The 14,336-nt window shown below is 41.0% G+C and overlaps 1 protein-coding gene across 21 annotated transcripts in view; it reads right to left on the bottom strand.

Moving 5' to 3' along the window:
* ZNF618 (zinc finger protein 618) overlaps nt 1-14,336 on the bottom strand; it is a 279,775-nt gene that overhangs the window by 88,662 nt on the left and 176,777 nt on the right. For 14 of the 21 annotated variants that reach the window (XM_042843453.2, XM_042843452.2, XM_008173821.4 and 11 more), the window contains 2 exons: nt 11,488-11,583; nt 8,247-8,324 (listed from right to left, as the gene is read on the bottom strand). In XM_042843453.2, the coding sequence (XP_042699387.1) occupies nt 8,247-8,324; nt 11,488-11,583 (174 nt within the window). The remainder of the gene's footprint in view (nt 1-8,246; nt 8,325-11,487; nt 11,584-14,336) is intronic. The other 7 variants (XM_042843455.2, XM_065572031.1, XM_008173824.4 and 4 more) reach the window with 1 other exon arrangement.

Raw genomic sequence — 14,336 nt, 5'->3', positions numbered from 1 at the left:
GCTGCAAGCTGAAAAAAATTGTAAAAACTCAAGAAATGCAAATGCTTAGGTTTACAAAGCTACATTGAATTGTCCCATATTTCATAACCTATATTTTCAATTATAATCCAAAATATTCTGCATGTTCCACGAAAGCAAGTTTGTTACTATGCGAACCTTAACAGTGGCATTTCATAGCTTTTTTGATATTTAAAGTGGTAACCCTAATTCATTAACACCATTTTTTGCATTTAATTTCTTTGGGTTTTTTTCTTAAAAATAAATAAAAATATAGGGCTGTGAATCCTGTATTTGTCCAATTCTGTTTTATTATTTATTGTGATTGATTAATGTAAAAACATAAGAACGGCCATGCCGGGTCAGACCAATGGTCCATCTAGCTCAGTGTCCTGTCTTCCGACAGTGGCCAGTGCCAGATACTTCAGAGGGAATGAACAGAACAGGGCAATTACTGAGTGATCCATCCCCTGTGGTCCAGTCCCAGCCTCTTGCAGTCAGAGGTTTAGGGACACCTGGAGCATGGGGTTGTGTCCCTGACATTTGGCTAATAGCCACTGATGGACCTATCCTCCATGAACTTAACTAATTCTTTTTTTAATCCAGTTATAGTTTTGGCCATCCACACAAATCCCCTGGCAACAAATTCCACAGGTTGACTGTGCATTGTGATAAGAAATACTTCCTTGTGTTTGTTTTAAACCTGTTGCCTATTAATTTCATTTGGTGACCCATAGTTCTTGTGTTATATGAAGTGGTAAATAACACTTCCCTATTCACTTTCTCCACACCAGTCATGATTTTATAGCCTCTATCAGATCCCCCTTAGCCGTCTCTTTTCTAAGCTGAACACTCCCAGTCTTTTTAATTGTTCCCTTATGGAAGCTGTTTCATACACCTAATCATTTTTTTGCCATTCTCTGAACCTTTTCCAATTCTAGTAGGTTGTTTGTTTGTTTGTTTTTGAGATGGGGCAACCAGAGCTGCATGCAATATTCAAGATGTGGGCATACCATGGATTTGTATAGCGACATAAGGATATTTTCTGTCTTATTTGCCTAACCCTTTTTAAATGGCGCCTAACATGGTTAGCTTTTTGACTGCTGTTTCACACTGAGCAGATGTCTTCAGAGAACTATCCATGATGACTCCAAGATCTCTTTCTTGAGAGGTAACAGCTAATTTAGATCCCATCATTTTGTATGTATAGTTTGGATTATGTTTCCCAATTTGCATTACTTTGCACTTACCAACACTGAATTTCATCTGCTATTTTGTTACCCAGTCATCCAGTTTAGTGAAATCCCTTTGTAGCTCTTAGCAAGTCACCTTTGGACTTAACTATCTAGAGTAATTTTGTATCGTCTGCAAACTTTGCCACCTCACTGTTTACCCTCTTTTCCAGATCCTTTATGAATATGTTGAACAGCACTGGTCCCAGTACAGATCCTTGGGGGACCAAGCTATTTACCTCTCTCCACTGTGAAAACTGACTATCTATTCCTATCCTTTGTTTCCTGTCTTTTAACCAGTTACTGATCCATGAGAGGATCTTCCCTCTTCTCCCATAACTGCTTACTTCACTCAAGAGCCTTTGGTATGGGACTTTGTCAAAGTCTTTCTGACTGATAGGAAAGAAGATATTTATATATATTTGTAATTATTTTAAAAATAATAAAATATGTAATAAAGTTTGCACACTGCAGTAAACTGAAGCACCTGATTAGAAATACACAAAGTCATCTATGGAACTACAAAGTCCTACAACTGTATTTCATCACAAATTGTATAGATTTGACATGACACCATTCCGTCACTAGCTGTGACACAGTGGAATTCTGCAACACATCATTCTGGAGTCCACAGTTAACAACATACATAAACCTAATGAAAACTGAGAACTATGCATGCACAAAAGCAATTTTTAATAATTTGTTACTGTAATTTCAAACTTAGCAAGAAACAAGCCACCTATGAAATTTTAAAGTTCAGCCGTTTCTGAGTTATACATGTGCAGAAAAGTTATAATTATTTAAACAGAAAAAATATACTTTCCCTGTTTGTGTAAGTCAAAACAGTTTAATGAATGAAAGCCAAAACAATACCCACCCCCAAATCATCTCTGTAAAGTTTCTGACTTCACCAAATCTGTATCAATGCATTTCACTCAGCTAAAAAAATCTACTGCATGTGCTTGGTACGTGATTTTCAAAGCCAGATAATTTGGTCAAATCAAAACCAATTTCCTCCAATACCAGAAACACCGTTTCTCCTCAAGGAGGAATTATCAGACTGTCAAATTTCAGTTTTCCACAACCAGTCATTTCAGCAGTAGAGCTGTTCTAAAATAAGTCGTTAAAAATATATACGATAGGAAAAGTGTATTATTTCCATTCTCAAGCAGCCCAACTGGTTCTCGCCCAATTAATTTTTTTAAATCAACTTTGGGCAGAGACCAATACTGCAAAATTTCAATCTGAAACCTTTGCAAAGTTATCAGAGAATGAAAACAGGATTAAAATAGAAATCTGAACTACAGATGTCAATTCTGCTCCTGCTATAATCATCGTAATGAACCAGATCCTGAGTTGGTGTAAATAAACACAGCTACAGTGACTTCTACTGAGCTGTGCTGATTTACTGCAAGCTGAGGATCCAGCTGGTGTACCCAGACTGAAAGACTTGTCAGTGAGTCCGATAGTACAGTTACGAAATCATTTAAAGCATAGAAACATAGAGTATCAGGGTCGAAAGGGACCTCAGGAGGTCATCTAGTCCAATCTCCTGCTCAAAGCAGGACCAATCCCCAGACAGATTTTTGCCCCAGATCCCTAAATGGCCCCCTGCAGGATTGAACTCACAACCTGGGGTTTAGCAGACCAATGCTCAAACCACTGAGCTATCCCTCCCCCAGAAGGATGCTGTATAAAAACGGTGGTCATTCAGTCCAGGATACAGTTATTACCCCAAAAAAACCAAAGTATCCTCAAATTATTATAGCAGAACTGGTAGCACTTGCTAGAATTAAAGTTAAGTTGAGATTTGCTTTATAATCCTCTTTTCACTTGTTCATAACTATCTGAAAAATACTCTTTAAGGCAAATGTTTTCTGTTCTTGGTCTCAGCCCAGGTTTTTTCTTTTACATTTATTTTTTGAAAGTCTAGTAAAATAAATTCAATCGTTTTTGAGTTATGGAAAGGTGAAAGAAAAGGCAATTGTCCTACTTAAATGTTTAGATGCTTTTCTGCTCACCTCACTCAAATATAGCTGAACTATACAATTTAAAACATTCAGGATGGTTCCTCCCTACTGATGATTAGGCCCTTTCATGGTTTAAAAAGCTATAAACAAACAAAAAATACAGTGAGTTACAAGTACTTAAGAACTTGATTTCATGCACGTGCAGTAGCATTTGCTAATGCTGGCATCTATGATACTATCTATTGTCACAGCTAGTTAGTCTGGTGGACATTTCCCTGCAGAAATGCATTATAGTTTGAAATCCTTGTGCTCCAGCACAGTTTAGATGCTCCACAGGAGGAGGAAGTCATCTTGCTTTTGCAGGGCTTCTAAGCTCACTGCAAAGGATTCTTTCAGCTACTCTAACTTCACCATTTCTCCTCCACCGCCCTGTTATTTTTCCCTCTTGAAAAAGTGTGGAAGAGAAATTTCTTATCTGCCCTTCTGCTCCTGTGAAGATGTATTTACACTCAGGACAGGAAGTTTACGATGCTTTGCTCTCAGGCACTAGTACTTGAACAAAAGCTCCCGCAACACTTTGAACTCTCAAACTGCCAGGACCTCATTCCCTAGAAATGTCCAACCAGTTCAGAATTACGCGGGGAAGGCTCTTCTGTGTAGGTAAATGCCAAATTCTCAAACAGGAAACAAACCATTCCCAAGGATGAACAAATAATCTTGCCTAAGAGATAACAGGCCACCCACAAAATAGAACCCTTGACCCCACAAACTGGGAGGGCAGTGGAGGTGGATGAAGACATAAAATTCTATGAAAGTTCTTCTGAAAGTCAGAATTACAGAAAAGTATTTTTCCATTCTTTAGAGATGTCGTCAGCACAGGATTCTGACTTATGGAGCTGAACAGCTCAAAGGGGTGTTTTCCAAACAAGAAGAGAAACAAGAAGTGAAGCATCAGGCAGCATGACTAGTAAAAAGATAGGCCCAAACTGCAATGAAAGTGGGGAGAAGATACTTGCCAAGAGCAACAGATAAGAAGCCTGAAATGGATGTGTCCTCCATAAAACAAAAGCCAACTCCTGTAAAAAACATTCCAAAAAGAAACCAAACTCAAAGGAGCCGGAGAGTCTGTGATCCCCACACATCTTGGGGACACGATCTGCAGCACTGAATGATGACATTCCTCCTACAAGCCAACCCTGGCAATAATAACCCTTTGTAAAGTGGGGTGGACCATATGGGTGCTTTCTATGTAATCTGAATTGAAACAGGTCTGAGGCTGTCAATTGAAGTGTCCTGTCTCTGATGGTATAAGACCTTCTAGCTGTAGGCCAGCCAGGTCATAATGGAAAGACATGAGGTCTGACAGGGTCATTTTAATGACAGCAGAACCTACTGACTTGGTGTCAAAAGAAATACAAACCTTTAAAGACATTAGTCTTCTCCAGGGAAAAAAACAAAACAAAACCCTTTTAGTGAAGAAGAGAACTGGACACTTCTCCACCAAAAAGCACTAAAAAGCAATGGAAGAAAGAACCCCAAAGACGTGGTGAAGGTGCTTGGCGCAAATGAGCTGTTTGGCCTTGAAAAAGAGCTGGTGTGCTAAGGCCAGCTTGCCAAGAATGATCAAAAACTACAGAAACAGACAGGAAAAAAATGCTGTGGACTGACTTGGCTCAGGAAGCTCAGAGGAAGGGCACTGGACATCCCAGCAGTAGCATACAAAGTCAGAAGATCCAGGTGCTGAAAGAAGGTTCCCTTGCTGACCACTGTGAAGAGGAAGTGACTACAAGATTCCAGGGGTGAGTTACTGGCAGATGGAGTGTGCACAAAGGAGGGAGGGGTAGAATTGGATGAAATTTTTCAATCAACTTTTTTTTTTGTTAAAAAATGCAAGTTTGGCAACACTGAAATCTTTCACAAATTCATGCAGTTTTGACAAACTGTTTGTTTAGAAACAAACAAAAGATTCCAAGAAATTCAAAATTTCAACATTTTTAAATGAAATGTTTCGATTTTTTGCTTTGAAATGACTTTTCATTTAGAACCTTTCTGTGATTTTATTAAAAATTCAAGTGCTTAAAATGCTCAAAATCAAAATGAAATGTTTTGTCTCACTTGAAACTAAACCTTTCGACTTGTTGAAAGTTTCCAAAATGTTTGTGTTCAGTTCAACCCAAAACAAATTTTTCATCACGCTTCTGAAACTGCCAAAAAAGTAAAAAATCAGTTACGTGCCCAGCTCTAGTGGGAGAGTCTCAAGTACCAGTGCCTTAGAGGGTCAAACAGAGCTGGGGGAGCAGTGTCACCAGTGGCTTTGGACTTAAAATCCGATTACGTGGCCATAAGATTTTGAATTTAAAAACTCAGCAGTGAGGAAATGCCAAAGTTATGGTTGCATCTACAACGTTCAATCGGCCCATGTGCTAACGACATGGTCATCTTGTGCGGTTACTCATTACAATATAATAGACACTTTTTTCTCTACAACTTTATATACACATGTGAAGCATCTTGCAATACACTTCTTTCATTCTTGTATGGTTTCACTGATTTCATCCTCATTATTGGAATGGTCCAGTATATTGTGCTTAATGGAAAACATTCTCTCTACATGGTATTATGCTATTTACTATTTTTTCACCGAACATGTACAATCTACGTTGAACAGGATATTTTCCCTGTGCAAGCAGATATATCTCTGAACAGTAATTTATTACTGTATCATCTCACAATCTATTTATCAATGAATGACATTTATAGAGCTCTGGCAATAGTAAATATTCATTTATGATTTCTTATTTGATTGTGTACATGAAGAAATAGCTAATTTATATCATTAATGTGACCTAGCCTCAAACGGCCTTAATAAAATTCAAGTATTATTTTCACCAAGTACCGGGTGCATGCTCTTAAAAATGGCGTGAAAGTTTATTTAATTTCAGCTAAGAATTTGTTGCACATGTAAACTGTGCTTGTTCACCTCTGATTTGCAAATTATTAACATATTTCTAAATTCACAAGTAGAAATAATTTGGAAATTAATTTGCTCCATAAACAGATATAAAAATGTATGTTTTCAGAAGCTAAGTATAAGATCCTGTTTCCACTAAAGGAAACACTCCTATTAACACTTGAGAAAGAAAGAGAGAGAGAAGATTTCACCCTAAGTATTCAATTGAATTAAAAATAAGCATGTCGTTACAATAAAATGTAACATACTATACTTAATCAATGATGCTACAGTGATGTCTCTGGACGCCAGCTGAGATTAGGGTCCCAACGTGTTAGGTGCTGTATAGAAACACAGCAAGGAATAGTCTTTGCCCCCAACTAATTTACAATCTATTTACTGTAGTTACTGAAACAATTAATGTTACAGTTGCAAACCTTTTATATGCCAACAGATAACGCAGTTCACTATTGCTTTATGTTTTGCTTCAACTATGGTATGCTACTAATTTGTAGTATTGCTTATATAAGTAACGGTCAGGGACTTTGCTGGCATTCACAAAATATTAGAACATGCTACCAATATGTATGTAAGGTTGTAGAAGAAATTGTATAATATTATACTGCATTATTTGAGAAATAGTATGTGACCATGTGATTAAAGGATGTATTATAGTATACATTCAGAAATGGGAAGAGTTAACTCACTCTTAACTCTCATATTTGCTGACTTCTGAGACTTTACATTTGTAATCTTCATCTTTAATATACATTATAATGTTTTAGGCTGGGATTTTCAAAACAGCCATTGGGAATTGGGCACCTCACTCCCATAGGCTCCTTTGACAATTCCAGCCATAATCATTATGTAAAGGAAATATATCCAAAAACATGCAGATGTTATCACAATGTGGGCACTTTAAAAAGCTACCCCTAAAATATTCAGAGAGACACACCTCAGTGCTAGTCTCTGAAGTGAAATAAATGCGTCTGTATGCTTGATGTCCCAGTTTCAAAAGTCCATAATTCTGTTATTGCACAATCGGTTATTTTGTAATCGTATTGCTTCAAGAAAGTCAAAGCAGTGTTTTGACCATGCCAAGTATGCAGTTTTTCAATAAAGCCATTTCTGAATGACAACAGAAAAGTTTTACAACCGAGCGATGCTTTCCTCAAGGCTCAGATTACTTAACAATGGCCAGACTTCTAGAAAATTTTCACACAATATTCCCTAGACCAAGCATGAGAAATTTCATACCAGAAGTATCAGGGGGGAGCCGTGTTTGTCTGTATCCACAAAAACAATAAGGAGTCCAGTGGCACCTTAAAGACTAACAAATTTTAGGCATAAGCTTTCGTGGGTGGGTTTTTTACCCATGAAAGCTTATGCCCAAATAAATTTGTTATTCTTTAAGGTGCCATCGGACTCCTTGTGGTTTTTATACCAGAAGTACATTTTGAAAGTTACTGAAAAAAGGGATTTTGACTAGAAGTGCCATTTAGCAGCCAATGTTAAGAATCTCAGTAAGTATTTAAGTAATGACAAACATGATCATCATACATGTTTTACTTGCATAAAATTCCTTTCCTTGAAGACACACAAGTGCTTTGGATAATCTATTTACAACGCACCAATATCCTTAGAGATACTGAACTATTTTTTTTGGCCTGATTTCCAACAAAACAGAAATGGATTAAAATATACAGGATTGGCAGGAATTTGGGGAGCCCTGGACAGATGCCTTCCATTACTACAGGAACTGGACTGCTGATTCGTTTGGAATGCTGCGTCAGAGAGGAACGCGCCCACATTCAGCAGTGCACCCCAAATCACAGCCCCTCACAGGAAGAGAGTAAGAGACCCCTGTAGAAAATTTCACTGATATCTTATTTAAATTAATTGAACGTGGTAGCTTATGGTGATGTCCAGAAAGAATACTGCTGGAGCATGGACCCCCTTCCTCCTGACTGCAGAAGGGTTCATCCTAACAGTGGCCCTTGGTAGGCTTATTATAATGACAGGCAGTAGCAGCAGAGGAATCTCAAAAGCATGAATGTTAACCTCGGATTCTCAAAGGTTTGAGCAGGAGAGAGATACCTCTATGCGCCCGCACATGGGTCTGGAAACAGTTGTAATACTTGTATTTCTTCCCACATATTCCACACTCATAAGACCCTGAAAAACAGGACAGAAAAGTACAGATTACCATATTATATCAGTAACACGCAGACAGCCCCATGATACAGAGACAACTACAAACGGATGAGAGGACAGTGCAGCTGTCAGCAAGAGAGGGTTTGGAAGGCTTGTGGAGTTAAGTGCAGGGAATTTGTACTCCACTGTCCACCTCTAGATCCTTTCTTGCTGAGTAAGAGTACTTGACATATTTTGCTGCATTTATATTTACAGTATATCTTTATAATTTTATTTGGAAGAACCACTCTCAATGTAGCCTGAACTATGATTTCATAATAATAATAATAATAAATAATAATTTTCTAGTAGTCAGAATAAACCTTGAACTAGTATTTCCAGTTTTTTTATCTTCAAAATTTCTCAAGCAATGTAATTACCACACAAAGAGATTTGGTACGTATCCAGGAGGATACCAGATAGATTAAAATGAACTTTAGCCCTTTATAGGTAAAACTCTTCTGATTGCTGTATTTCCGCCTCTCAGTTTGCTTATCTGATCTCAGAAGATATGTATCTACAAGCAGTCAGCAGTAACAGAGACACAAAAGTTGAGCTAGGAGAATAATTTGCAACGACAAAATTATTTGTCAATGAATGTAGCCTCTCCTGCTCACGGAACATTCATAAGCAGTTAGAGACTTCCTCAAATATATTTGTTATTTAAAATTCTTATACTTTAAAAAAAAAACCCTCTATGGATTGGTTGTAAATCATTCTTTGCAGTGACACACAATTTGTTAATTGTGCTGTTAGCTATGATTAGTCATGGAGCGCTGTTCCTGCTCCCTTTTAAGGGGGACCTGGGGAGGGAGGGGCGAAGAGAGAACATTACTTTGTGTGAATTTAAAATGTAATGTCCACAGCTATTTGATAATGTATCTTTTAAATTTACTTTTCCTGACCATGCAGAGCCAGTAAAACTCATGGACGTGAGTAAACACCAAAGGAGCATGAGTGTGGCCAAAGCACACACTCATACAAATTCAAGCAAATATTCACCTGCTTCTTTTGTTTCTTGGTCATACTTGCTCAGCTGAGTGATGTCTTTCAAGGGAAAATGTCAACCAGTTATCTGTATACTGTTATTTATGTCCTTTCCTTCTCATGCAATGACCTGTCCCTTTTGGTTTGGGGGAAGCTTATTGGACTGTGTCCCTTTTGTTTCTAACAGAGCAGAAGTCTTCTTTGTCTCTGAATAAACAACATTGCTATGGGAATGCCCTTCGAGTTGCGAAGGGTATTTCTTCCTCGCCACTGGTGCTGAAACTGCAGGGGGCGCTCACAAGAACACACTACAGTACAGTGTGCAGTGTAGCAGTGTCAGAGTAAGATGTCTTTTGAAACAATATTTAAAATGCTGTATTCGTTCTCGGAAGGGGAATCACACTCAGGGAGCGGAGCAAACCAAATCCACTTCCGTTTCTTAGCAAGAGATTTATTTTTTGAATATGAAAAGAGAGTCATAATCCCGGGGCCAGTCTGTAGCAGATTTTAACAAATTCAAAGTAGGCCAAATTTTGGGCCTCAACAGGTTGATATCATCCCTCTGACATCACTTTACATATTAAATGATTCATTATACTTCTCCCCAAACCCAAATCCTCTTTTTATAGGAGTACTCAAAACCAGATATAATCAGTCAATGAAAATACTCTTCACCACTTGGGTTACAAAGGATAACAATTCCATTTGATTGTTAAGGATCTGTCACGCCAAGAGGAAAACAACATAACCAACAGCAATACCAGCCAAATACCCAGGGACAGCTTTGCATACGTGAAGATCATGGAGAAAACAAAAAGAATGAGGGGCTCTATTCTGATCTTTATTAGCCTGTGCGTCTTTCTTTTGTATTTCTCCCCACTTCCCTGGAAATGGTCTCTGTCGCATGTAAGTACATTTAGTCGAGCAGCATTCCACAAAGAAAAAAAAAATGGCCCACATATGTGACCACGTGTTGCCTTGAGGCAAAAACCTGAAGCTGAACTTGCATTTCCAACATGAACACAGGAGATTTCTCATCTGAAAACAAGTGTCCATGAATCTGATGCCAGAAGAGGTGAGAGGCTGTTAGTGCTGGCTATGGGCCAATGGATTTGCCAAGGCTGTTGATCCTCTGCTAGTCTGCCCTTTGGCTTCTCCTGGGCAGATCCTGATAGTGATCTAAAATATGGGAGGGTGAGATGTGGACACAGGGCCAAGATGAAAGACCCACCAAACTCCTTGTCACCTGTGACTTAAGACAGCATTTGAACCCCAGATCTCCAAGGCTGAAAGGCCAGTGCTCTATATCCACTGTCACTGAGACCCTGCGGGTTTCCATTTTACTTTCTTCCCATGTATACACAAGCCATGTCCCTGACCTTTCACAGTACTGAACACTAAAATCACAGCTTCCACAAAAGCCTGGTATACAGACGGCTTGTGCCATAATATAAAAGAAGCAGGAGGGCTGACTCAACCTAGACGCTCTTTGTGCTGATGTTCTCCTGGGCTCTGGGCTAATTTCCCAGAAGGTGTTTGCTCCACATCCTCAGATGAGGGTACATCTAGCCAACTCCTCTGAGCCCTCAAGTGGTAACGTGAGAACAGTTAAAGCTCCATGCCCTGAAGACAGGACAACTTGTGGAGGTTGTCATGGGACCTAAGCAAGTCCTGGAGACCTCAGGTTGTAACAGAGAAACCCTAAAAATAGAGGCCTGTGTTTAGAAGATCCTGCACTGCAGTGCTTTTCGGGGAGGGGAGGGAGTAGAAACATCCACACTCACCCCCAAAATGAGAGAAGGTGGTGATGATTTGCCACGTGTGTGTTATTTCAGGGGGAGGAAAGACAAGGTGAAAAAAGACACCCTGCATGCTAGCGGCTTACAAAGAACATGCTTGCATGGCCTTGGGCACTGTTGCTATGGTCACAGAGCCACCCTGGGCTCTTGGCCATGTTGGGACCAGTCATGCAGGTTAACGCTGCCCGAGGTATGGAAAGAGATGGGGGCGGGGTGTGCACGGTTTATTGGTGTGTTAGACTTTGCCAGATTTTTTCCTGAGTCTTGTGTTTGGAATTTGTGCAACATGCCAGTTGCATCTAGAGCTTCCCCTTGCTCTGTGATCCCTGGTTAAACTTTCACACCCTTCCATCACATACCGGATGTGTATCTCAATGCATGGTCAAAAATCCAGGTGCCTGAGTATCGATTTCGTGTATATCCAACAGGAGAGCTGTGTTCCACTGCTTTTCCATCTAAATTGCACAAAAAAATCAGACAAGAGCCCTTAAAGTGGATGAATTTCCAAAAGATAACGAGGGTTGAAACCTAGTAAAAATGTCAAACACTTGAGTAATGTCCTGTGCGTGTACCAAGATGTCAAAGGCTACGCAGAATTTTCTAAGGTTTTGCGCCTCATAGTCTAATTCAGCATAAATATTGGATGTCCCAAAGCTGCTTAGTAGATGAGGCATCTGCCCCCTGGCTTGAATCAAGTAGCTGGCTGGCTTCAGAACAAAAGGATTCACACAGAACCACTGTCTCACTCCTCATCTCCTCTCTCTAACATTTATGTCCCCACCCCTCCACTTGGAAAGTCCTCCTCAGTAAGTTTCTGACGGTGCATCACTGCCCACATGTGAGGGTTTAAATGGAGTCTAACACAAAATTCTTCCTGATCAAATCCCAGATGATATAATCCCCCCAAATCCAAACACTGAAATGATCAAATTCGCAACGTTACAAGACAGACATTAGGCCATTCACAAAATCCCATCCAGTCTCAGCTCCTCTTTCTCTCACCTTCCCAGTAGAAAGGGCCATGTCCCACTCATTGCCTCTTGGCTCCCAGATAGATTTTTGTGGGAGCATGTCTGTCTGCCTGCCAAGCTGTGCCTCCCCAAGAAACATCAGTGCTGGAGCTATTCAGACAGCCTGGAGCCCAAAGGCAGCAGGTGAGGTCGCCAGTAAAATTACGTTTCTGAGCTGCTCATTGTTAGAAACTACTAACGGGTGGGGCCATCCAGATATTCCTTAGGCTGGTCTGTCAAGATTTGGAGAACAGAGGGATTTGGGTTGTCAGAGTTTTGTCATTCAGCCATTGATCAGGTCCCAAAGTTACTGCCAATTGTTCTGTAAACTCTACTTGCTTGGGATGCCTGAGCTGTGACACAGTGCCCAAGAGAAGATGAGCAAGTGCTCTAACCCCAGTGGTCACTAATCAGAGATGGACCAGCACTGGTACATCAAGCTTGAGGGACTAATACTCTGGGGCACCACCACTGCTTGAACCCTATTTAGTTGTATTCACTCTAACATGGAGACTGGGCTGCTCCAAAGCCAATGAGAAGAGAGTTTGGAGCAGTCCAGATTTCTGGAGACAGGTAGCTGAATAAAAGGATTGGGAATGACTGATCTGAAACAATGCAGGCCTAACCGTAACAGCAAGAGTACATCCTGGCTGAGGGCAAGCAACAGGGCAAGCTGAGGGGCAACATCTATCTCAGACAAGGAGTAAAGCCGCCTGGTCCAGATTTCAAACTGAGCCCTGGAGTCATAGCTCTGTCTGGTGAAGAAAGCTCCTTGTCACTGTGGAACCTTCATATGCTTTGCAACCCTCAGGGGCACTGTTGCCGAGGGAGGTAGAGCAGACCTGATGAGGACAATCCAGTTCCTATTTACCTGACAACACCTCTCGCACAATATGAAAAGTGATACTCTGTGGGGCTGGTAATGGCACATTATAGAATGTGGAGGGGATCTGTTACCTTCCCTCTCATCAATTCTTCCTTTACTATTATACCCCATATAAAATTACCACTTTAAACACCTCGCGTCTCAATTTCTCTGATGAAGAGAAGTAAAACCCCGCCCCAGTTTGCCTTCACTGCTGAAGCAATTGAAACAATGGGCAACTGGGTCAATTCACAGTAAAGTTTTCAGAAGGCAAATCTCATGGAGAACTCATGCAGCTGCAGACAACAAGCAGCCTGTCCTTACAGAGCTGTCCAAGCTTTGCTAACCCCAACCCAAGAACAGCAGCAAAATGCCGCCTGCAAGGCAACAATTGCCCAAGTTGCAGAGATGATGTTTGCACTACGGCCGGTTTGTGTTTTTTGTAGGGCAGTGAAGGTGAGTGGGGGCACAAGCACTGAGCGGGAACCAGTTTGAAAAACCACAAGAAACGGTTATTGGGGCACCTCAGTTCACTCAGAGTGCAGTACTCGGGGGCCAAACAGAAAAGTTATTCAGCGCCAGTCCGTGTGCCACCTCCCAAACGAACAGGGGCCTGATGCATGGATACACTCGCAGGGCTCTGCACAATGGAACCAGCCTCAGGATCCAGTTGGCTTTAAAGAACACTAGCAACTAGGGTATAAAATAAAAAAATATGATGCACAATTCATTTAAAGGGGCACTGCTGGCTAGGAGAATTTTCCCCATTCATTTTTTAGTTCATGCCTTATGGCTTCAAACCTGATATTAGCACCTCTTTCCCCTCCCACAACATAACCTCCCCCTACCGGTACCACGCATCAACCCCGAGGGTTGTCCTGCTCTCGGCCGACATGGCATTCTGATGCATTTCCAAATTCAGTAGATGCCAACATGGCTGCCTTCCGTCGAGTTCTCACGTTTCGACACTAGTATTGTCAGGGTTACCTAGGAACCACAGCTCTGCGGGAACAGTGTTTGTGAGCTGCCTGCTGACACGGAGCCAGCAGGGGGAGCTCATGCACAGTTCTTTGGAGGATACTCTACAGACCTCTGGCTTCTGGAGTCATAGCCCCTTTGGGGCGGGGCGGGGTGGGGAGGGGCACTGCCAAAGCACTGGTACCGGCTGTGACAGAGGTCCCTTGGGACCCCTGATCACCAGCTCTCCTTCCAAGACAGGCCTGTGGAGCTCTGGCCCTGCCAGTGGTGCACCCCACTTGGTGCTCCTCTTCACCAGCAGGGAGCAGGGAATTGTGGGGTCTCTCTGCCCCTTACAATTCTGAATATATTTTCC

The sequence above is a fragment of the Chrysemys picta genome, chromosome 18 (genome assembly GCF_011386835.1).
Source record: "Chrysemys picta bellii isolate R12L10 chromosome 18, ASM1138683v2, whole genome shotgun sequence".
Taxonomy (NCBI): domain Eukaryota; kingdom Metazoa; phylum Chordata; order Testudines; family Emydidae; genus Chrysemys; species Chrysemys picta.
This window is presented reverse-complemented; position numbering and strand designations above follow the sequence as displayed.